Here is a 23785-nt window from a genome sequence, read left to right on the forward strand (position 1 = left end):
CTCAAGAACCACTAATGTCAATCAAACCATTCATTAATTATTCATGAATATGTTAAAAACCTACTTTTGCGAACTAGTCCCTGGTTTTTCGCCCGATCGGAACCAGACCAGTCTAGGACAATTCTCTGGACTCTCTAGATCAATAATTATCGAAAAAAAGTTTAACTTTTGCATTTGGGTGGCTGTAATAGGGTAATTTAGAAAAGGGGCGTGGCAAAATACACTAAAATGCCTATAAATCCTAAATGAAAACTCAGAACTTCACAAAAATTGGTGAGCATATGTGACATAACATCATTAACAAGCATGCCAAATTTTATGGAGATCGGACAAAAGGTGGCGCTATAACTGTTAAAAAGCTTTAAAACCATATATTACCTATGGTAAATTGCCTGCATTGGCTGTAAATGGTCTTTTTCATCTATAATGTCAGTGTTTACATGCTTGCTAAATAAATTTTTATAACTTTTGATGCTTTTGTGCTTATAAACCTTAAAGGCCTTAACAGCTTGAACCCCGATAAATGCTGCTTGCAGCTTTAATTATTATTATTATTCTTCTGCCGTAAAACGCATCGTGCAGCCCAAACCGTAAGGGCTAGAGCATTGAAACTTTGCCAGATGGTAGTACAAAAATCGAGGAGAGGTTTAGAGATTATGACCCCGATTGGCCCATAGGTGGCGCTATAGCAACCAAAAGCGCGAAACAGCTCATAACTCCTAGACCGTTTGTCGTAGACTCAAGTGTCTTATATCATTGGAAAGCTGGACGCCTGACGAACAAAACGTATATCTCCGATTTCATTTCCGCCATGATAGATTTTCCGCCATTTTGAATTTTGTCAAAAATCTACTTTTGCGAACTAGTCTGTGGTTTTTTGCCCTATCGGAACCAAACCAGTGCAGAAATGTTCTCTGGAGTCTGAAGATCAATAATTGTCAAAAAAAAGTCGAAATTTTTATTCATGGTCGCTAGGGGGCATAAAATGAACATTGTGGGAGGAGCCTATTTTACTAAAATGGCTATAACTCAAAAAGTAAATGAGATAGCTTAACCAAACTTGATACACATGTGTATGGGTTCAGTCTGGGGTCACAGTAAAAAAATTGCGTCGATTGGCCTCATGGTGGCGCTATTAAACAATAAAAACGTATAGACACCTGACCGTTTTTCCGAATGACTTGAAATTTGGTATGCAGTGTCTTGGCCCAAGGGGCCATGTATGTCTAAAAGGATATTGGCGTATCTCGAAAAACATGGCCGCCATTGGCCAATGAGGTTTGAGCACCTATTAACGAAGTCCGATCGGAACGAAACTCAGTGGGCATGTTCGGCTCAAGCCCCTAGAGGTCTGTAAGAATTTTGAAAGAAATCGGCCACTAGTTGGCGCTAACGAGTTTTAAGGCTCTGTAATCACGTGGTGTTACACTTATTGTCACAAAATGCATATCATTTGATAGATCTGCTCATGCTGAACAACTTTGCCTCAAGAACCATTGCTGTCAATCAAACAGTTCATTAAATATTCATGAATATGTAAAAAACCTACTTTTGCGAACTAGTCCTAGGTTTTTCGCCCGATCGGAACCAGACCAGTCTAGGACAATTCTCTGGACTCTCTAGATCAATAATTATCAAAAAAAAGTGTGACTTTTGCATTTGGATGGCTGTAATAGGGTCATAAAGAAAAGGGGCGTGGCAAAATACATTAAAAAGCCTATAAATCCTAAATGAAAACTCAGAACTTCACAAAAATTTGTGAGCATATGTGACATAACATCATTAACAAGCATGCCAAATTTTATGGAGATCGGACCAAAGGTGGCGCTATAACTGTTAAAAAGCTTTAAAACCATATATTACCTATGGTAAATTGCCTGTATTGGCTGTAAATGGTCTTTTTCATCTATTTTGTCAGTGGTAACATGCTTGCTAAATAAAACTTTATAACATTTGATGCTTTTGTGCTTAAAAACCTTAAACACCTTAATAGCTTGAACCCCGATAAATGCTGCTTGCAGCTTTAATTTATATTACATTTGTGTTAAGTTTACGTTACAGTTTTCAAGCTAACATTAGCATTTTAAATGATGAGCTGGAGGCAAAACACTGAAAATGTAGCATGCATCTTTACATTTTCCATCTGTTTTAAGAAAGATCAGTTGAACCCACACCTCAAAAAATACCTAAAACAAGCTTTCGTAGACTTGTTATACATAAAGTCCGTTTAATTGTGTATAAAATCTTTGTTAATACGCGATAGTATCTGTCAGTAAATCAATCTCTTAAATGGCGGGACATTTTTAAACACTGTCTGGAAGCTGAAAACTCTTCTCTTAAAAAATAGAAACCACGTTTTTGGCGGATTTTTATTACCATTTTTAATAGCCACAGTTATACTACAAATAGGCCTAACGTTACCAAGGTTTTTTTTTTTTGGGTTAAACCATAGTTAATTTTCATAAGGGTTAATGTGGTTATCAAGACCGTTAAGAAAACGAATTCAGCAAATACTGTACTCGTTGATGATACAGGAAAACACATGAGGCTAGAATATGAACACCACATGATAAATTCCATATTCTGGCTGCATGCTTGCCAACACGTCAGTTGAGGTTTTGCATTGTCCCAGTGGAACATATTCTGACATATGCAAATGTAATACTGAGTTGTAAAAAAAAAATATATATATATATATATATTTGTGATTTCAGGTCAAGTGGAAAGCAGAATGATCATGGCAAACAAGGTATGGGAAGAAGTAATTTAAAATATTGTAATGGCCGAGTCTTCTGATTCCATATGATTGCACTAAAAGTGGCAGAAAATGTAATTTGTTTTATACTATATTTTCCCATGTGAATATTCATTTGATCCTTGTGAGGCCACTGGAGCTGCACAAGGTTTGGTTTTGCTTCAGTAAGACCACGATTGTGTTAGATTCCACCCATCTATTATTATTATTTTTTTGTATTGTAACTAGGCTCTGTCATTTAGAAACATGGGTTTTCCTATCACTTATAATGACATATATCTCTACCTTTCATTCCAGCCAGAGGATCTGACGGTTGCTGCTCGCATCTCAGCCTACCTGATGGAAAATTCTTGCTGGATGAATGACCTTCACCTTCAATTCAACCTTGCCAAGACAGAACTGCTTATGGTTTCACTTTCAGCCAAACCATGCGATCCTGCTGATTTGCCTTATACAACACCAGAAAGATCCGGCCCTTCCTGTCGGAGTCACACAACTCCTTGTCTAAGCTCTTGTTCTATCCAGACTGGACTATTGTAATGCTCTCCTGGCAGGCCTTCCAGCATCAGTCAAACCTCTGCAACTGATCCAGATGCTGCAGCAAGACCTAAACTCACTGCTTCAGATCTATGTGTCTCCAGAAGCTTGTGTTCTGCAAGTGAACGGCGCCTTGTGGTGCCATCATCCCAAAGAGACACAAAATCACTTTCACTGACCTTTACCTGGACTGTTCCCTGCTGGTGGGATGACCTGCCCAACTTAACACATTTTCAAGAAACTGCTAAAGATCCATCTTTTCATAAACACTTGACCCAATAATACTAAATCTTTGTTTTAATAATAAATAAATAAACTTGTGTACTGTGCTACACTAACTGGGACTTGTCACTGCACTTGTTGCTTCTATTGTTCTCTTAATTTTTAAGTCACTTTGGATAAAATGTAATTGTAAATGTGTAAAATAAGTTATATTAGAGTATAAAGGCATACAGCAATTGCCTTTTAATGTAGATATTTTTACATGTTCTAAATTATATACTAAGATTGTATTTCCTATCATTCACATATCTTGATGTTCAGTGTTTGTTTAATGAGTAATACTGTAAATGTGCAGGTATTTTGTACTTATACGTTTAATTAATTTAACAGAAATTGACTGTACATTTGCTATTATTAAGTACTTAATTAGAGATTGGTCAAAGTTGTGAAATTGGAAATGCCTTAACTGTAAATATACAAACTTTGAATTTGAATTTATGTATTTAATGCATTTTTATACATAACTTCATAGTTATTATACACAGGAAAAACTATATATTAAAAGATAATTACTGTAGATTATTATAAAATAACTTTATAAAACCCTAAATTTACAGTTTAACTTGAAAGTTAAATGTTTTTTTTTAAATGTAATTTGACATCATTTATCTGTTTTTCCACGGTTTAATAAGCCATTATCAACAGTAATGTACTGTAATTTAATACATTTTGACTGTAAAGTCAATTCTGTATTTTCACTGTTTTTGCCTGTAATTTTGTGAAATGGTTATTTGCTGTAATTTAACGGAATCCGTCTGGAAACTTTGCTGCCAGAGATTTACCGTTTGTATACGGGATTTTTTTTTTTTTACAGTGTAGGCCTAGTAGCTATGGATTTTAATAATTTGACTAATATATAGTAGGTAAACATATAGGTGCATATATAGGTGAACATATAGGTGCATATATGTGAACATATAGGTGCATATATATGTGAACATATAGGTGAGCATATATAGGTGAACATGTAGGTGCATATATGTGCATATATGTACATATAATATAGGAAAACGGCCAATTTTATATATGTCACATATATTAAAAACATATATCAAAACATATATTAAAACATATATGTTTATATAGGTTCTTTCCATGTGGGTTTGACTCAAGGTAAGTGTATGTTCGATTCTCTGCTTATTTTTCATTTGTACCTTCTCACAAATCTGTATTTTATCTAGACGCATTAACACTCTAACTAACAGCCACGAGTGGAAATTAGTATTATTATTATTGCTGTTTAATTGCACTTAAGTACTGGCTTTTAGCACTTTCGATTCGGGACTTTTTCGCTTTATTGCTTTAATTGCTCGGCGACACAGCAACTGGACACATATATAAATAGAGAGGAGTTTCAGATCACAGTCGGGGACAGCAGTCATTTAGTGAATGCGGCGAGAGCGCGCAAGTGGTTTTTTCGAAATACACCAGTTCTGCTGTAATTCAGCATTGTATTTGACTCAAGGTAAGTGTATGTTCGATTCTCTGCTTATTTTTCATTTGTACCTTCTCACAAATCTGTATTTTATCTAGACGCGTTAACACTAACTAACAGCCGCGAGTGGAAATTAGTATTATTATTATTGCTGTTAAATTGCACTTAAGTACTGGCTTTTAGCACTTTCGATTCGGGACTTTTTCGCTTTATTGCTTTAATTGCTCTGTGACACAGCTGTCCTCACTCAGGCAGTGACAGCACTATATTTCTGTAGTCTGCGCGCTGTCACGGAAGCGTCAGCGGAAGCGTTCAGCCTCCTCGTGTGAAGACCGACTCGGGTACAGACCATCGACTCTACCTGCACGACTCCACCGAGCGAGGACACCAGGAAGGCACTTAAGTATCTTCTTCTCCCTTTCCCCTCCCACTTTTATCCTTTTCCTCCTTACTCAACATGTGCTTTCAATACATTCCTGTTATCTCTCGGCAACGCCCTTTCATCATTCACAAAAGGCAGCGCAATACTGCTAATCTGCGTCCCATTCTCTCATCCTCTCACACACCTCTCTCTCTTTCCATGGATTAATGGAATTGTCAGTCAGCAGTCAATAAAGCTGACTTTATTCCAGCCTTTGCATCTCATTCTACTCTAAGTATCTTGGGCTTGACTGAGACCTGGATTCGTCCAGAAGACTCAGCAACCCCCGCTGCTCTCTCTAGCAATTTCTCTTTCTCTCACTCCCCTCGCCAGTCTGGGAGGGGTGGGGGTACAGGGTTTCTCATTTCTAACAACTGGAAATACTCAGCGCTCTCTTCTCTATGCAACAACAACTCATTTGAATATCATGCTATTACACTTACAACTCCCATTAAGATCAATTTTGTAGTCATTTATCGCCCCCCAGGTCAGCTGGGTAACTTCGTAGAGGAGCTGGGTGTGCTGCTGTCCTCTTTTCCTGAGGACGGCACCCCACTTGTAGTCTTTGGTGACTTCAACATTCATCTTGAAAAGCCACATGCAACAGACTTCATTTCTCTCCTAGCCTCCTTCGATCTCAAACGGCTCATCACCACAGGTACTCACAAATCAGGCAACCAACTGGACCTGGTTTACACACGGAACTGTATCACAGACAACATTTTGGTGACACCTCTCCATCATTTCCTCATTACTTTCAGTATACAACTCTCTACCCCTGCACCACCAATCCTCCCACCAGTCACTTTCAGACGAAACCTGCGCTCACTTTCTCCCGCCAATCTTTCCTCTGCCGTGTCATCTTCTCTTCCCTCACCCTCACAATTCTCATCTCTGGATGTGAATACCGCAACGGATACCTTATTCTCCACTCTAACCTCTTCTCTAGACAAAATCTGCCCTCTCTCCTCCAGGCATGCACGCGCTACTCCCTCTAACCCCTGGTTATCTGAGGTTCTTCGTGAACATCGGACCGAACTCAGGGCAGCAGAGAGGAAATGGCGCAAATCAAAAGACACATCTGACCTGAGTATGTATCAATCTCACCTCTCTTCATTTTCTGTTGATGTTCATGCTGCAAAATCTTCCCACTTCCACAACATGATCAAAAGCACCTCTAACTCACGATCACTCTTCAAGACATTCAACTCTCTCCTCTGTCCACCCCCACCACCACCACCAACCTCCTCTTTAACTGCTGACGATTTTGCTAACTTCTTTACCGACAAAACAACAACTATCAGCAGTCAGTTCTCAGCTCCACACACACAGGAACCCAGACCAACCTCTCCCACAGCCAATAACCCCCTCTCCTCCTTCTCTCCGCTAACCAAGGAAGAAGTATCTAAACTTATTATGTCCAGTCATCCTACCACCTGCCCTCTAGACCCTATCCCCTCACACCTTTTACAAGCCATCTCTCCCACACTTCTACCAGCACTCACACACATCATCAACTCATCCCTCCATACTGGCACTTTCCCTACTGCATTCAAGCAGGCTAACATCATTCTTGTCTCTAAACAACCAGCTGGACGCCAACCAATCCGGCTTCAAGAAAGGACACTCAACTGAGACTGCATTACTGTCGGTCACAGAAGCCCTACGGATCGCAAAAGCTGCTTCCAAATCCTCAGTTCTCATTCTTCTGGATCTGTCTGCTGCCTTCGACACTGTGAATCATCAGATCCTTATGTCCAGCCTCTCAGCACTGGGCATCACAGGAACCTCCCTCCACTGGTTTGAGTCCTATCTCACAGGTAGGTCCTTCAGGGTCGCATGGAGAGGCGAGGCATCCAGAGCACATCATCTGACCACAGGGGTTCCTCAGGGTTCAGTTCTTGGTCCCCTCCTCTTCTCCATCTACACCACATCACTGGGACACATCATACAGGCACATGGTTTCTCCTACCACTGCTATGCTGATGACACACAGCTCTTCCTCTCATTTCAACCAGATGATCCCACAGTAGCTGCACGGATCTCAAGCTGTCTGGCGGACATCTCAACATGGATGAAGGAACATCACCTGCAGCTCAACCTGGCAAAGACGGAGCTTCTCGTCCTCCCTGCCAATCCGTCTCTGCAGCACGACTTCACTATCCAGCTAGACTCATCATCAATCACCCCATCAAGGTCGGTCAGAAATCTTGGAGTAACAGTTGATGACCAGCTGATCTTCACAGATCAGATTTCAAAGACAGCTCGATCATGCAGGTTTGCACTGCACAACATCAGGAAGATCAGGCCTTTCCTAACTGAGCATGCAACACAACTTCTCGTCCAGGCCCTGGTCATTACTAGGCTTGACTACTGCAATACTCTTCTGGCTGGACTTCCATCATGTGCAACTAAACCTCTACAAATGATTCAGAACGCTGCAGCTGGTCTTGTCTTCAACGAGCCCAAGAGGGCCCACGTCACTCCTTTGTTCATCTCACTGCACTGGCTACCTCTCTCTGCTCGCATCAAGTTCAAGGCACTGACGCTTGCTTACAGAGCTGTCACAGGCTCAGCTCCCTCCTACTTTCACTCACTCCTACAAGTCTACATCCCTACCAGAAGCCTTCGGTCGGTCAACGAGCGACGTCTCGTGGTCCCATCACAGAGAGCCAAAAAATCACTTTCCAGAACATTCTCATTCACAGTTCCATGCTGGTGGAATGATCTCCCCACCGGCATCCGGAATGCAAAATCCATGACAACATTCAAAAAAGAGCTGAAAACTCTTCGCTTCCGTGAGCACTTAACCTCATAAAAAAAAAAAATATATATATTCCTGTAAATTCTCGCTTATCGGGCTTATGCTACTCTGAATAATGCCTGAACTTCGTATTTTCGCACTTCTTGCGTTGTTTTTTGCCTCTTCACGATGACTTGCTTAACCCTCTGGGGTCTGATGTCTTTTTGGGGCCCTTGGGATGTTTTGACATGCCCTGACATTTGTGCTTTTTTCAGTTATTTATAAACATGTTAATGGCAAAGGTGTAAATTCACTCTATATAGCACAAACAGGGCTACCATAATATGTGAGGAACATGTATGTAGATGTTTGTATTTTTAAGAGAATAATGTTTATGCGTGGTTATTGAAAAAAATAAAAAGGAAAGTTGCTGAAATAAGACCACAAAACTCATACTAAATATGCGTCAATAAGACTTTTGACTAATGGATGTTGTCGCTTTGAGTTCTGGCTTCAAAATTATGTGAAAATAGTCTTGCTTTATCGTTCACAATAAAACAATACATTGATTTAAATTGTGTAAGACAGGTTTTGCTTGGAAAGACAATATGCGAGGGGGGCGTGAAGGAGGAGTGGTTTACACCTGAGAATACAATGTCCCACCCAATATGCGTAATGACTCTGCATAATGTGCCATTCATTCAGGTGTGACACTGACTGAGCCAAGAATGAATGCAAGGACAAAAGATATATTTAGAAGAAGACTTATATTGACCATTTAAGATTTTGCTTACATCTATCTTGTAAATATGTTTTGCTATTTTATTATAAAGGTTATAATTACAACAATAATTACAATTTCAACAATATTTCAAGTGTACTCTTTCTTTGTAAAAAAAATGATTATAGCCCTACATTTTATCATATGTATTCATTAGTTTGAATATAGCCAACATTGGAACAGCTAACATCTTAGTTGATGACTTTATTTTTGACAAAAATAGTATTATATATATATACCAGTAGTGTATATATATATATATATATATATATATATATATATATATATATATATACAGTGGTTAAAGTGGGATTTGGCAGGTGGGGGAACCCTCAAATTTTGTGTTGGTGCAATAGGGAAAAATGACTCGCCGTGGGACAACATATTGAGTATCGTGGTATAACAATACTTTTTGGGACAAGATTGTCACTGTGGCACCAAGTATCACAATACGTATTTAATACTTATTTTAATGTTTTTATTTTGGTCCATCTACATCTACACTGATATGATGACGATACTATGTAAAAATTGCTGAACACCACGATATGGAACACAACCTTGTTTTTCACAATGTAAATTTAAACATAAAAATGTGAAGTCCAAAAGTGACAGAAATGTGCGGTAGTTAGGGGGGTTCGGGGGAATGCTCCCCCGAGAAAAATTGTAAAAAACAGTTTTCAACACTGATAATAATCATAAATGTTTCTTGATCCTCAAATCATCATATTAGAGTGATTTCTGAAGGATCATGTGACACTGAAGACTGGAGTAATGATGCTGAAAATTCAGCTTTGATCACAGGAATAAATTACATTTTACTATATATTCATATAGAAAACAGCTGATTTAAATTGTAATAATATTTCACAATATGACTGTTTTTGTTTGTATTTTTAATCAAATAAATGCAGCCTTGGTGAGCAGAAGAGACTTCTTTTAAAAACAAAATCTTACCGATCTAAAACTTTTGACCGGTAGTGTGTGTATATATATATATATATATATATATATATATATATATATATATATATATATATATATATATATAGAACATATGAGCAGAAATTGCTAAACAAAAGCTTATTTGATGTGGCAGTATATTCTACAGTAAAAACTGTACCCAAATCTAGTCAACAAAATGTTGTCTTTCATATTTCGCCTGACTGTAACGTTGTTTTTATGAAATATTAGGGTATATAAATATTAATTTGCAGTTTAATACGTTGCTTATACAAAGACATTTTATTTCAACATATTTCAGTCGGTTTTTACTCATCTCAGTAGGCTCCCAAGGTTTTTTTTTCTCCATTAGGTCACCTGATGGAGTTTTAGGACACCATTAGGTCACTTGATGGAGTTTTTCGGTTCCTTGCCACTGTTGCCTTTGGCTTGCTCAGTTGGGGATATTTTGGGGATATTTAATTTAATTTTATCAATCAATAAATTCCTCTTGAAACAAACTTTGTTGTATTATTTTAATTTAATACTGTGAAGCTGCTTTGATACAATCTGTATTGTGAAAAGCGCTATACAAATAAACTTGACTTGACTTGACTTATAGCAAAGCATTTTAGTTGATTAAAGCGGTTTATTCTTTCACACACAGACACGCGATTCATATTATAGAAACTATAGCTTTTTGCGGTTTACATAGGCCTACACTAACGTTATTCCATAACGTTATTTATTCCACATTAACACTTGAGAAAAGATAACTTAGCCTACCTCACTCCTCAGCGGGATCTATTGCTCCTCATATCAGCACTGTTCTGAGGAAACTTTTCTCCAGGATTATTAGGTAGGCTATATTATGCCTCACTCGCGGCGCGCTGTGTTTACAGCTGATGTGGGCGTTTCACAGGTCTGAAATGGTTCTCAGAATTTGCGTTTGAATAGCGCGCGCTCTCCAGGGCGTGGTCACATTACATTTGAATGAGCGCTAATGAGCTCGACTGGAATCGCTCTCTTTTAATACAGATTTCACAAGCTGAGAATATTAGTTTTTTATATAAATGACTTCATTTAAAAGAAGAGAATTCAAGCTTCATGCCTGTGCGTCTGTATGCCTGTTTCGCTGAGTTACAGTTAATTTTCGGACGCGTTTCAGAATGGACTTAACTGACAGAGAGAAGGCAGAACTCGCATCATGTTTATTTTTCTTTATTTGGCAAAAAGCACAACACTTTGTTTTTATTGTGAGTATACACAAAAATAATACACATTTAACAGAATCGATTGATGTATGAAACTTGTTTGTAATATCAAAGTCAACAGAGCAAAATGAATCTCTTTTGAACTGATAAAAAAAAAAGCGAGTTGGTATCGCCGGCGATACGGCCGACCCCAGGGGGTTAATTTAGTCACAATTTGTAAGTCGCTTTGGACAAAAGCGTCTGCTAAATGACTAAATGTAATGTAAATGTAAATTTCGGTCCGGTTTCAGGTCTAGACATAGCACTGAATCAGCGTTACTGAGGGTCCATGATGACATTCTTGGAGCTCTGGATAGTAAAAGCTCTGTGGTTTTGGTGCTACTGGACCTTACCGCTGCATTTGACACCGTGGATCATGCCATCCTCATCTCCCGTCTTCAACATGTTGTTGGTCTGCAGGGCGCAGTGCTCAATTGGTTCTCCTCATATCTCACTAACAGAACTTTTTCAGTAATGCTCGACGACTTTTCCTCCTCATCTGCCCCTCTGTCATCCGGTGTGCCTCAAGGATCCATTCTCGGTCCTGTTCTGTTCTCTCTCTATATGCTGCCACTTGGACAACTCATCTCCAATCATAACGTTCATTTTCATTTCTATGCAGACGACCTCCAGATCTACCTTCCTGTGATTCTGAACAATCGTTCTGCGCTGGACCCCCTTTATAACTGCCTTCAGGACATCAAGCAGTGGCTTTCCCAGAATTTCCTTCATTTGAATGAAGGAAAGACTGAGTACATCCTGTTCAGCCCTGACTCACCCAACAGTTCTCTCAGTTTTGGTCCTCTAACACCTCAGTTTGCACCCACTGTGCGTAACTTGGGTGTTATTTTTGACAAAAATTTGCAGTATGATAAACAGATTAGTGCAGTTGTTAATGCGAGCTTTTACCAGCTAAGGCTTCTCAGTAAGGTCAAACCATTCTTGTCCCGAGCTGACCTTGAAAAAGTCATTCATGCCTTTATCAGCTCGAGGATAGACTACTGCAATGCCCTCTACACTGGACTTAATCAATCACTCCTTAATCGGCTTCAACTGGTTCAAAACGCGGCAGCTCGTCTTCTCACCAACACCTCCAATCGCTCACACATCACCCCAGTCCTCCGCTCGCTCCACTGGCTCCCGGTGCGGTTTAGGATGGAGTATAAGGTCCTGCTGTTCGTGTTCAAGGCCATCAATGGTCTGGCCCCGGTCTACCTAGCCGATTTAGTAACGGTCTACCAACCATCCAGAACTCTCCGCTCCTCTGAACACACCTCTCTGGTCATTCCCAAATTAAAATATAAAAAGTTTGGAGGCCGGTCATTTGCGGTCCAGGGCCCTAATCTGTGGAACGCTTTACCAACACTCCTACGAAGCATCACCGTGTTGAGTGTTTTTAAATCGCAGTTGAAAACACATCTGTTCAGACAAGCTTTTAACATGTAACTGTGTTACGTAACTCTGACTCGACTGCTATTTTTTATGTATATTTGTGTTTTATTTTCTGTTGTCTATTGATGCTTTTACTGGAAAGCGCCTTGTGCACCTTTTGGCTGTTGTAAGGCGCTCTAAAAACAAAATTTGATTGATTGATTGATTGAAATACCCAGGAGCTAAACCATTTAGGGCTTTATAGGTCAATAGTAATACTTTGTAATTGATACGGAACTTAATAGGTAACCAGTGTAGAGATGATAGAATTGGTGTTATATGATCATATTTTCATGACCTAGTAAGAACTCTAGCAGCTGCATTTTGGACTAACTGTAGCTTGTTTATTGAGGATGTAGGACAACCAGCTAATAAAGCATTACAGTAATCTAGTCTCGAGGTCATGAATGCATGAACTAACTTTTCTGCATCAGAGACAGATAGCATGTTACGTAGCTTAGCAATGTTTCTAAGGTGGAAAAAGGCTGTTCTTGTAACATTTACATTTACATTTTACATTTACATTTAGTCATTTAGCAGACGCTTTTATCCAAAGCGACTTACAAATTAGGACTAATTTAAGCGAGTCATCATAAAGAGGCAAAAAACAACAACAACACAAGAAGTGCTCAAAATACGTAGCATAAGCCTGATAAGTGATGTTTCAAAGGGAAAAACATTTTTTTTTTTTATGAGGTTAAGTGCTCATGGAAGAGATGGGTTTTTAGCTGTTTTTTGAATGTTGTCAGGGATTCTGCATTCCGGATGAGGGTGGGGAGAGCGTTCCACCAGCATGGAACTGTGAATGAGAATGTTCTGGAAAGTGATTTTGTGGCTTTCTGCGATGGAACCACGAGACGTCGCTCGTTGACCGATCGTAGGTGTCTGGTAGGGATGTAGACTCGTAGGAGTGAGTGAAAGTAGGAGGGAGCTGAGCCTGTGATGGATCTGTAAGCAAGCGTCAATGCCTTGAACTTGATGCGAGCAGCGAGAGGTAGCCAGTGTAGAGAGATGAACAGAGGTGTGACGTGGGCCCTTTTGGGCTCGTTGAAGACAAGACGGGCTGCAGCATTCTGGATCATCTGTAGGGGTTTGATTGCACATGCTGGAAGTCCAGCCAGAAGGGCATTGCAGTAGTCAAGCCTAGAGATGACCAGGGCCTGGACGAGAAGTTGTGTTGCATGCTCAGTTAGGAAAGGCCGGATCTTCCTGATGTTGTGCAGTGCAAACCTGCAAGATCGAGCTGTCTTTGAAATGTGGTCTGTGAAGGTCAGCTGGTCATCAAACGTTACTCCAAGATTTCTGACCGACCTTGATGGGGTGATTAATGATGATTCTAGCTGGATGGTGAAGTCGTGCTGTAGAGACGGATTGGCAGGGAGGATGAGAAGCTCAGTCTTTGCCAGGTTGAGCTGCAGGTGATGTTCCTTCATCCATGTGGAGATGTCCGCCAGACAGCTTGAGACCCGTGCAGCTACTGTGGGATCATCTGGTTGAAATGAGAGGAAGAGCTGCGTGTCATCAGCATAGCAGTGGTAGGAAAAACCGTGTGCCTGTATGATGTTTCCCAGTGATGTGGTGTAGATGGAGAAGAGGAGGGGACCAAGAACTGAACCCTGGGGAACCCCTGTGGTCAGCTGATGTGCCCTGGATACCTCGCCTCTCCATGCGACCTTGAAGGACCTACCTGTGAGATAGGACTCAAACCAGTGGAGTGAAGTTCCTGTGATGCCCAGTGATGAGAGGGTGGACAGAAGGATCTGATGATTCACAGTTTTCATAACATATGAAACATATTTCACATATTTCATAACATATGAAATATGATTTTCAAAAGACAAGTTGCGGTCTAGTATAACACCCAGGTCTTTTACTGTAGTGGATAAAGTAACAGGACATCCTTCTAAATTAAAGTTGTATTGTAAGAGGTTTTGTGGGCAGTTTTTTGGAACCATAAGTAATACCTAAAACAAGAATTTAATAGCAGAAAATTACACGTCATCCAGTATTTTATATCTTTAACACACTCTGTCAATTTAGATAATTTAGTGTTTTCATCTGGTCGTGATGAAATATATAATTGAGTGTCATCAGCATAACAGTGGAAATTAATTCCATGTTTTCTTATAATATTACCAAGTGGCAGCATATATATTGAGAATAGCAGAGGGCCTAACACAGATCCTTGCGGCACTCCATAGTTTACTGACGTTATCTTCGATTTTTCCCCATTTAAACAGACAAAATGGTAGCGGTCTGATAAGTACGATCTAAACCAGCTTAATGCCTGTCCATGAACACCAGTGTAGTTTTGTAGTCGATCTAAGAGAATTTTGTGATCTATAGTGTCGAACGCAGCGCTAAGATCGAGTAAAACTAGTATTGAGATACAGCCTTGGTCAGAAGCTAGAAGTAAATCATTTGTAATTTTAACGAGCGCAGTTTCTGTGCTATGATGCGGCCTGAATCCTGACTGAAATTTTTTATAGATATCATTGTCTTGCAAGAAAGAGCACAATTGAGCGGACACAACTTTTTCTAGTATTTTAGACATAAATGGAAGATTTGAAATGGGTCTGTAATTTGCTAGGTTATTATGATCTAATTGTGGTTTCTTAATGAGAGGTTTTATAACTGCCAACTTGAATATTCTTGGAACATGACCTAAAGATAAAGACGAATTAATAATATCGAGAAGAGGCTCTTCCACTACAGGTAACACTTCTTTCAGTAGTTTAGTGGGTATTGGATCTAATAAACATGTTGTTGGTTTAGATGCAATGATAAGTTTATTTAGCTCTTCCTGTCCTATAGTTGTAAAGCGGTGTAGTTGTTCTTGAGGGGCGATAATTGAGGCTGAATCATAAGACACCATTAGAGATTGTACATTTACAATTGTGTTTCTGATGCTTTCTATTTTCTCAGTGAAGAAATGCATAAAATCATTACTACTAAACTGTAACGGAATATTTTGCTCAGGTGATGTCTGTTTATTTGTTAGTCTAGCCACGGTGGTAAATAAAAACCTTGGATTATTTTGGTTATTTTCTATTAGTTTGCGGAGATGCTCAGCCCTGGCTGCTTTTAAGGCCTTTTTATAATGTGACATACTGTCTTTCCACGCGATTCTAAAGACCTCTAAATTAGTTTGTTTCCATTTACGCTCTAAATTACGAGTTTCTCTCTTGATAACATGCGTAGCACTGTTGTACCATGGTGCTTTAGTTTTCTCTCTAACCTTTTTTAATCTAATTGGTGCAACAATGTCTAATGTACTAGAGAAAATGGTGCTCATAGTGCTAGTCATTTCCTCTAGTTCATGTTTGTTTGGGTTCACTGAGCAGCTGAGATAGATCAGGTAAGCTATTTGAGAATCTATCTATAGTGGTTGGAAGTATTGTTCTGCCTGGTCGATAATGTGGCGCAACATGACAAATTTCAGCAGTACGTAGTATGCAAGTTACCATGTAATGGTCAGTGACATCATCACATTGCGGTATAATATCTATATCTATATCGGTTGGATTGGTTCCATGTGATATAATTAAATCTACTGTATGATTAAGACGATGAGTGGGACCAGTGATGTTTTGCTTGACCCCAAAGGAGTTTAATAAATCTGTAAATGCAGCCCCCAACGCATCATTTCTGTTATCTACGTGTATGTTAAAATCTCCAACAATGAATGCTTTATCGACATTGACCAATAGATCTGAGAGAAAGTCTGCAAACTCTTTTAGGAAATCAGCCTAGGGCCCTGGAGGTCTATATACAATAGCCAAGGCTAGAGATAATAGGGATTTCTTTCTTACATCTAAGAGCATAATATTTAGCACAAGTACTTCAAACGAATTAAACCTGTGACCTGTTTTCTGAGTAACATTAAGAATATCTCTGTAGATTGTTGCAACACCGCCGCCACGACCAATCAGACGGGGCTCATGCTTATAACAGTATCCAGGTGGAGTAGACTCATTAAGACTGAAATAATCATTTGGTTTAAGCCAGGTTTCAGTAAGGCAAAGTACATCGAAACTATTATCTGTGACCATTTCATTTACAATAACCGCCTTAGGTGTGAGCGATCTAATGTTTAGAAGACCTAGGTTTAGAAACTGTTTTTGTTCACTAATATTGAGATTTTCTGGTTTAATCACAATTAGATTTTCCCTAGATCCTACAGTAGATTTAATGTTTGACCTCACTAAACAAGGAATAGACACAGTTTCTATATAATGTTCTACATTGGTACTTATATCAATTAAGTTGGGACAGCAAAGACTGTGATTTGGACTTTGACTTACTAGTCATATGGTGTTTAACGTCTTGGAGATGTTGTCCGACAGAAGACACCTTTTAAAATGATTTCAGTCATGTCTTGAATTTTCTTATTTTTAGATGTCAGCACCATTTCACAGATGGTTTCCACTGTAAGTCCAGATTTAAGCACTGGATTCATCATCACCTCAAGTAAGTTGCAAATAATTATATATATGAATGAGGTTATTCACAATAATTTATAATTCACCTTTTCTTTAATTATTAATTGCAATAAAAGTTTTTTGCATGAATGTGTTGCATTACTATTACACAGTCATGTTTGTGTATGAGTGATTTAAGAATCTCATCATGATTACTGTGTTTGACTGTTTCAGATTCACACTCGTAAAGTTGCTCATTACAGTATAACGTTGTCTGTTTTGGTTTCTTTTAACAGATTATGACCCGTGCAATCAGAGCCGGCTCTCCCTATAAGCGAACTAAGCGGCTGCTTAGGGCCCCGCCGCCACTAGGGGGCCCCCTAACTACAGATGGTACTCGCCGGTGTCGCTGCGGTTTAACAGTCAACCAACCATGTAAAATCGTTGTCTTCCCTGGACTTGGAAATTTGACCGCAAAAATGAAATCGGGTGCAGAAAAAAGGAGAAAAAAATACCATTATAGTAGAGCTACTACTCTAACGAAATCCAAATTTTAAGAAGTTTTTACTGTAGAATTCTTTTTGTATGAATTTTTGAACTTGGCACATTACACAATGCACAAATAACCGCTTATTGCACCTTCAGCCCAATTCGCGGTGCTATTTCACGGCAGCCTCGGAGGGTGCGTTAAATTGGACATTATCCCATTATAGTAGAGCTGCTTCTCTAACGAAATCCAAATTTTAAGCAGTTTTTACTGTAGAATTCTTTTTGTATGAATTTTTGAACTTGGCACATTACACGATGCACAAAGAGCGGCCTAATTGCATTTTCTGCACAATTCGCGGCGCTGTTTCTCTGCAACCAGAGGGTGCGTTAAAGTGGACATTATCCCATAGTAGAGGCACTATACTCCAACGAAATCCACATTTTAAGCAGTTTTAATTGTAGAATTATTTTTGTATGAACTACATGTAATGTGCAACAATGCCTCTGTAAAATGTAAAAAGTGTTACCTAGAGTTTTTATTAGATTTATGTATTTATTTTATAACTAAACATTTTATATACACATTTGGCTAATGCTTGTTCGCTGAAGTAGTGTTTTTGTAGTTGGAATATATTAAAAATAAATACCAACTCAAACTAGAATCTTTTGCAGAATTTTTTATCTCTTTTATTACGGAAGCGTATTGCATTCACTTGAGAAAAAAAAAAAAATTTCTCTGTTTTTCTGAATTAATGAGTTAATTATCTCAGAATTACGAGATAATTTTTCATGAAAAAAAGTTTTTGCTCTGTTTTTCGGAATTAATGACTTAATTATCTCAAAATTATGAGATAATGTTTTCTTGAAATAAAAATATTTGTTCTGTTTTTCTGAATTAATGACTTCATTATCTCAGAATTTGTGTAAGGGTTAGATTTTATACAGTTGCTGGTTTGCGGTGGCAATACTCACGGGAAAACGTACAAATTCTACGAGGTGGCTTATTCGTAAGAATTCATACGAACTGACTCGTACGAATTACGTTCTAACGTAATCGTATTTTTTGCAAAATCGTACATATTTTACGACTTGGCCAATTCGTATGAATTCATACGAATGACCTACCCCTGACCCCGCCCCTAAACCTACCCATCACGTGGGTTTAGACAAATCGTACAAATTGAGGTCGTACGAATTAGCCAACTTTTTATCATTGTACGAATTCGTACGAATTGGTCGTGAGATAGCGTTGATTATTCACTGCAAGGCAGGGCCCCAAAATTATCCTGCTTAGGGCCCCCAGATTTACAGAGCCGGCCCTGCGTGCAATAACTACAACATACTCTACAACTCCTGGAGAAGCACAGTCAAGCACTGGTCTGTGCTTATGGATGACTTTATGTCTGATCATGATGACACTTGTGCAGAATGGGATGGCTGGTATCGACTCTTCATGAATGGCTTGAGTGCTCAGATGCCTGAGTGGTGTATGACTTAAATGTCATGTGGAGGTTTAAGTTCTCTGTGGCTTAATGGCTCTCATCCTCGGCTAGAAGATGGAGTTGTTACTCGTGAAGTGTTACTCTTATCGTGATCAGTGCAGTCGCTACAGATCCGACCCGATCCAAGTCAAAGCTTGTCCTGGAAATTATTATGTCTACAAATTTACCAGACCAACTCTTTCAATCCCAGATCCCGCTTATTGTGCAGGTACGTTTATTCTTATTTATTTTATTCTTACTTATTTTAATTTTGTTTTAAAATGATAATTGATATAACTTTTTCCTAATACCGGACGGCGAAAGTCAGTCCATCCCTTCAGCGCCTACAACAGTAGAGACAATCCCATCTACTCCATTACTGACTTCATTACTCCACCAATCACTAAATGTAATATTTATCTTTGTTTCCAGTTAGGATAAAGACTACCTATACTACATCCCCAGAAACTACAACTGAAAGCACAACCACAGACACTACAACTGAAACTACAGCCCCAGAAACTAAAACTACAGCCCCAGAAACTACAACTGAAACTACAGCCCCAGAAACGACAACTGAAACTACAGCCCCAGAAACGACAACTGAAACTACAGCCCCAGAAACGACAACTGAAACTACAGCCCCAGAAACTACATCTGAAACTACAGCCACAGAAACTACAACCACGAACACTACAGCTGGTAATATAATGTGCTGTTATGTGTGGGATTATTGTTTTATGTCTGGGATGCATGTAATATAGCATGTTAAATCTATAGTTGTAGTTCCTTTGCAGACCACCATATCATGTTAGAAAAGCTAGCACTGACAGTTTTGGCTGTTTCTGAGAAGTTATTGAGTCCCTGTGCTTTATTGAACGGCGCTGTGGATGATTCTTCGTGTCTGGGAGAAGAGAGGAGACAAAGTTCAAGTTATTTAAATATAAGTTGCATGTTAATTGATCGAGTGGATCAAGTCCTACTTTTCATTAAGTCTCATGCTACTGGAACATGCAATGTGTTGTGTTGTCCTTCATCTATCTGTGCTTCTCTTAGATGTGAGAGATCGCTGTTCTGAACTCAGCTGCAATGAGGATGAATGGTGTGGAAAGAAAAATGGTGTTTACGGCTGTTTATGTAAAAAGGACCATCACACACCACAATTACATTCTGACTCTTTTGGTTGGTGTAATTCCACAACTAAATATAAAATATTATACAATATTCAGTCATTAATTAGCTTTGCTTTTTGTCTCAGATGTCTCAGAAACCTGTGAAAGCAGCTCTGGCTCCATATCTGTGTCTCGCTGTCAGCTCTTTGAGGCTGGTTTTCCAGCTGATGTCTTACACCTCAATGATCCCAGCTGCAAAGGAACGGTCCGGAATGGCAGAGTGGAATTCCATTTTGATAATGAGGAACACATCTGTGGTACAAATCTTGTGGTAGGATATATTACATACAATGCTATTCCATCTACTATCATCTCAAATTGTGACTAAATGTTCGATTTAAAAAAATGCTGAAAGGATATCCTTTTTATCATATGTGTGATGCCAGTTGGATTCAATAAAGTTTTATGTATAGAAATGAAGAAAACAATAGTTCTTTTTGACAACTTTTAGGCTAATGTTCACTCATAAGAGACTCCAGTCATGATCAGTGATTTAGGCAAATTATTATTATATTATAGCTTGGATTGAGAATTATTTCTGTGGACCATTTCCTTGCATCACAAGAAGTTTTTTTTTTTTATGATTGTCAAAGCATTTGTTAACTGAACAGAATTACATTAGGTTTACTGACAACATGTTACATTGACTGGCACTGTGTTTTTATCATGAGATTATGTAAAATAATTGAGATGAGAGGGAGAGTGTGACGTGAGAACAGTGTCAGCTGCGTGAGAGTTGGAACCCCCAACTAGATTCTAACTAGATTTAGATCTAGTTAACTAGATTCTGGGTTAAATGTTAATGAGTTAAATATTTGACATGTCCAAATATTATATCCATGTTCCATCAGGCTAACGGCACCCACTGGTCTCATTAGCAGAGAGAAAATCCTGAAGCTTTCTTTCAGCTGTGTTTATCCTCAATCACAAACACTTTCCATGAATGTGGAAATCAACCCACTGGAGAGGTGGGAATCTTTTACACAGGAAAAACTATTGTACAATATAAAAATGAGCAAATATATGCAAATATACTTTTGCATAGTCACGGGTACATTGCAAGTCGCACGGGTATATTTGTGGCAATAGCCAACACTACATTGTCAAAATGATAGATTTTTCTTTTATGCCAAAAATCATTAGGATATTAAGTAAAGATCATGTTCCATGACCATATTTTGTCAATTTCCTTCCGTAAATATATAAAACATTTATTTTTGTGAGTGAATGCAGCACAATCACGAACATAAATGGACAACTTTGAAGGCGATTTTCTCAGTGTTTAGATTTTTTTGCACCCTCAGATTTTGCACCCTTGGTCAAATGTTGTCATATCCTAACAAACCATACATCAATGGAAAGCTTATTTATTCAGCTTTCATATGATGTATAAATCTCAATTTCAAAACATTTACCCATGTGACTGGTTTCGTGGGCCAGGGTCACATATAGATTGAGTTGCGGCAAATACACACATATATATATATATATATATATATATATATATATATATATATGTGTGTGTTTTAAAAAAAAAAAAATTACATTTCATCAGCATTGTGCACAAGACTCTTCCCAGTTTGCCCTGGTGATGGACACGTGTTGGGCTACACCTGTGAATTATCCTGATTACAGCCTCCGCTGGGATCTAATCCTTTCAGAGTAAAGCAGGGATTTTTTTTAGGATTGCCTGAGATACATTTTCTCTCATGATTTCAAGACAAAAGCACATGATTCAATTTTTGTTCAGTGGAAACAAAGAAAAGAACTTGATTTGTTGATTGTCATTATTGATATTCTCAGGTGTCCCAATCCAAATGACGACACAGTGGAGCTGCTGCAGAACGGCGTCTCGACATCCAGCCGTTTCTCCTTCAGGATTTTTATCTTCACTGCAAACTCCACTAAGCTTTACCTGCACTGTGCTGTTCACCTTTGCCTTCTGTCAAGCAATCGCTGCTCAACTGTGAGTATTGAGTAATTGACATCCATCCGTCCGTGATAATTATTGTAATTAAAGTTTTAAGAATCTGCAATTGATAAATTCCTGTTGATCAGAGAAATATCACTCTAAATGTCTATGGTGCTGAGGTTGTTTGTTCAGTGATATTTAACAGGGATTCACACAGCTGGATTTTGCTCTTTTCTCTATTAGGATTGTGACTCTGGACACCAGCGGAGAGAGGGCAGGTCTCTGGACTTCCATGACAGTGCTTCCATATCCATGGGTCCTCTGGTGTTGTCTGAAGGGAACACAGGTGAACATTTCATTTATTTTAATCATTTGTAAATAAAGGTTTCTGTTGGTTTCTACTGTGAATACATTACATTTCACTGCATTTCATTATATCCCCTGTTCACAGATAAGTGGGTCCCAGAACAAGTGAAGGTATCTGAGGCTTCTTGTCTGTGTGGTTCTCTGATGCTGATACTTGTTCCTCTGAGTGTCCTTACACACTTTTAGTTTACCACAAAAAGGCATTTACATACACATTGTTTCTTTATTTCATAACTGATATTTTATGTGGCATAAAGGAATTCTTATTAAATCATTTAGACCTATATTAAAGGGGTGGTATAATGCCCCTTTCACAAGATGTAAAATATATCTATGATGTCCCCAGAGTGTGTGTGTGAAGTTTTAGCGCAAAATACCCCACAGATATTTTTATATAGCAAGTTAAAGTTGTCACTTTTTGAGGGTTTGCAAAAACGCACCGTTTTGTGCCTGGCCCTTTAAATGCAAATGAGCTGCTGCAGAGGGCGGGGTTTCAAGAGCTCGTGTCTGTTAGCAGCTGCTATTACCTCACCGAGACACACTAAAATGACAGAAACTGTTCTGCCTTTAATGTTAAACGGAGTCAGATAAGGATGGAGAGACTCAAGAAGAAGTGACAACATGTAGAATGCAACAGGACGTCTCTGAATGGTTAGTTGATGAATTGATGTCGCTGATGTGGAGTTAACTATCTTCAATTAGGATATTCTGTCATGATAAATCTATAAATTGCTCATATATGAACTGTTGTGAGATGCACACAGAGTGACTTTCTATTGCATGTGAAAAGATGGATGCTAAAGTTTGAGCTGACTCACAAATGTACTCTTAAATACAACAACTTTTCCTCTTCTCAACATGGACTGCGTGTTCCCGGGGGCGGGGTTTATGTAAATTCTAGGGTTAGTGATGTCACTAACCCGAGAGGAATGTCGTGTAGTCCCAACCAGCCATTTGTTGTAGTCCTTTTCTTTAAAAGCAAATATCTCCCTTTGCTTTGAACTTTGAGCGTTGTAACTTTGCAGATGTTGTTTATGCTCAAACAGCAACATTACACACTAACTAAAGTTAGAAAAGTCAAATCACACTCAACCACCCCTTTAATTGTTACTGTACATACTACATTCATTCTGTATAATTGAGAGGATGTGCTGCATCAAGAAAGACCATCAGATTCATGCTTATTCAAATCATGCAAAAACATAATTTGGTCATTCCTGTTTTTGCAATTTTTAATTCTGTGGGCCCTATCTTGCACCCAGCGCAATTGACTTTGTACACTGACGCATGTATCATTCCTATTTTGCACCCGACGCACAGCGGACTTTTCCCTCGACATTCCCACGTCTGTAAATTAGGGAATG

The 23785-nt window shown here is 38.8% G+C and overlaps 1 protein-coding gene and 1 long non-coding RNA gene across 2 annotated transcripts; both read left to right on the forward strand.

Annotated features, from left to right (window-relative positions):
• The first annotated feature begins 20108 nt into the window (after positions 1–20108).
• On the forward strand, positions 20109–21010 carry LOC309491550. Its single transcript, XR_014203173.1, has 3 exons — positions 20109–20153; positions 20230–20414; positions 20995–21010. It is a non-coding gene; the product is annotated as an uncharacterized lncRNA (long non-coding RNA).
• Positions 21011–21724: 714 nt separating this feature from the next.
• On the forward strand, positions 21725–22607 carry LOC309491549 (pancreatic secretory granule membrane major glycoprotein GP2-like; the record flags this gene model as incomplete). The annotated part of the gene is made up of 4 exons (XM_082190612.1): positions 21725–21805; positions 21947–22109; positions 22299–22401; positions 22507–22607. Exons 1-4 carry the CDS (start codon positions 21735–21737, stop codon positions 22605–22607), a joined length of 438 nt encoding a protein of 145 aa, XP_082046738.1. The 5' UTR covers positions 21725–21734.
• Between the last annotated feature and the right edge of the window lie 1178 nt (positions 22608–23785).

This window comes from Leuciscus leuciscus (assembly GCF_965113295.1).
Source record: "Leuciscus leuciscus genome assembly, contig: HAP1_SCAFFOLD_348, whole genome shotgun sequence".
Taxonomy (NCBI): Eukaryota; Metazoa; Chordata; class Actinopteri; order Cypriniformes; family Leuciscidae; genus Leuciscus; species Leuciscus leuciscus.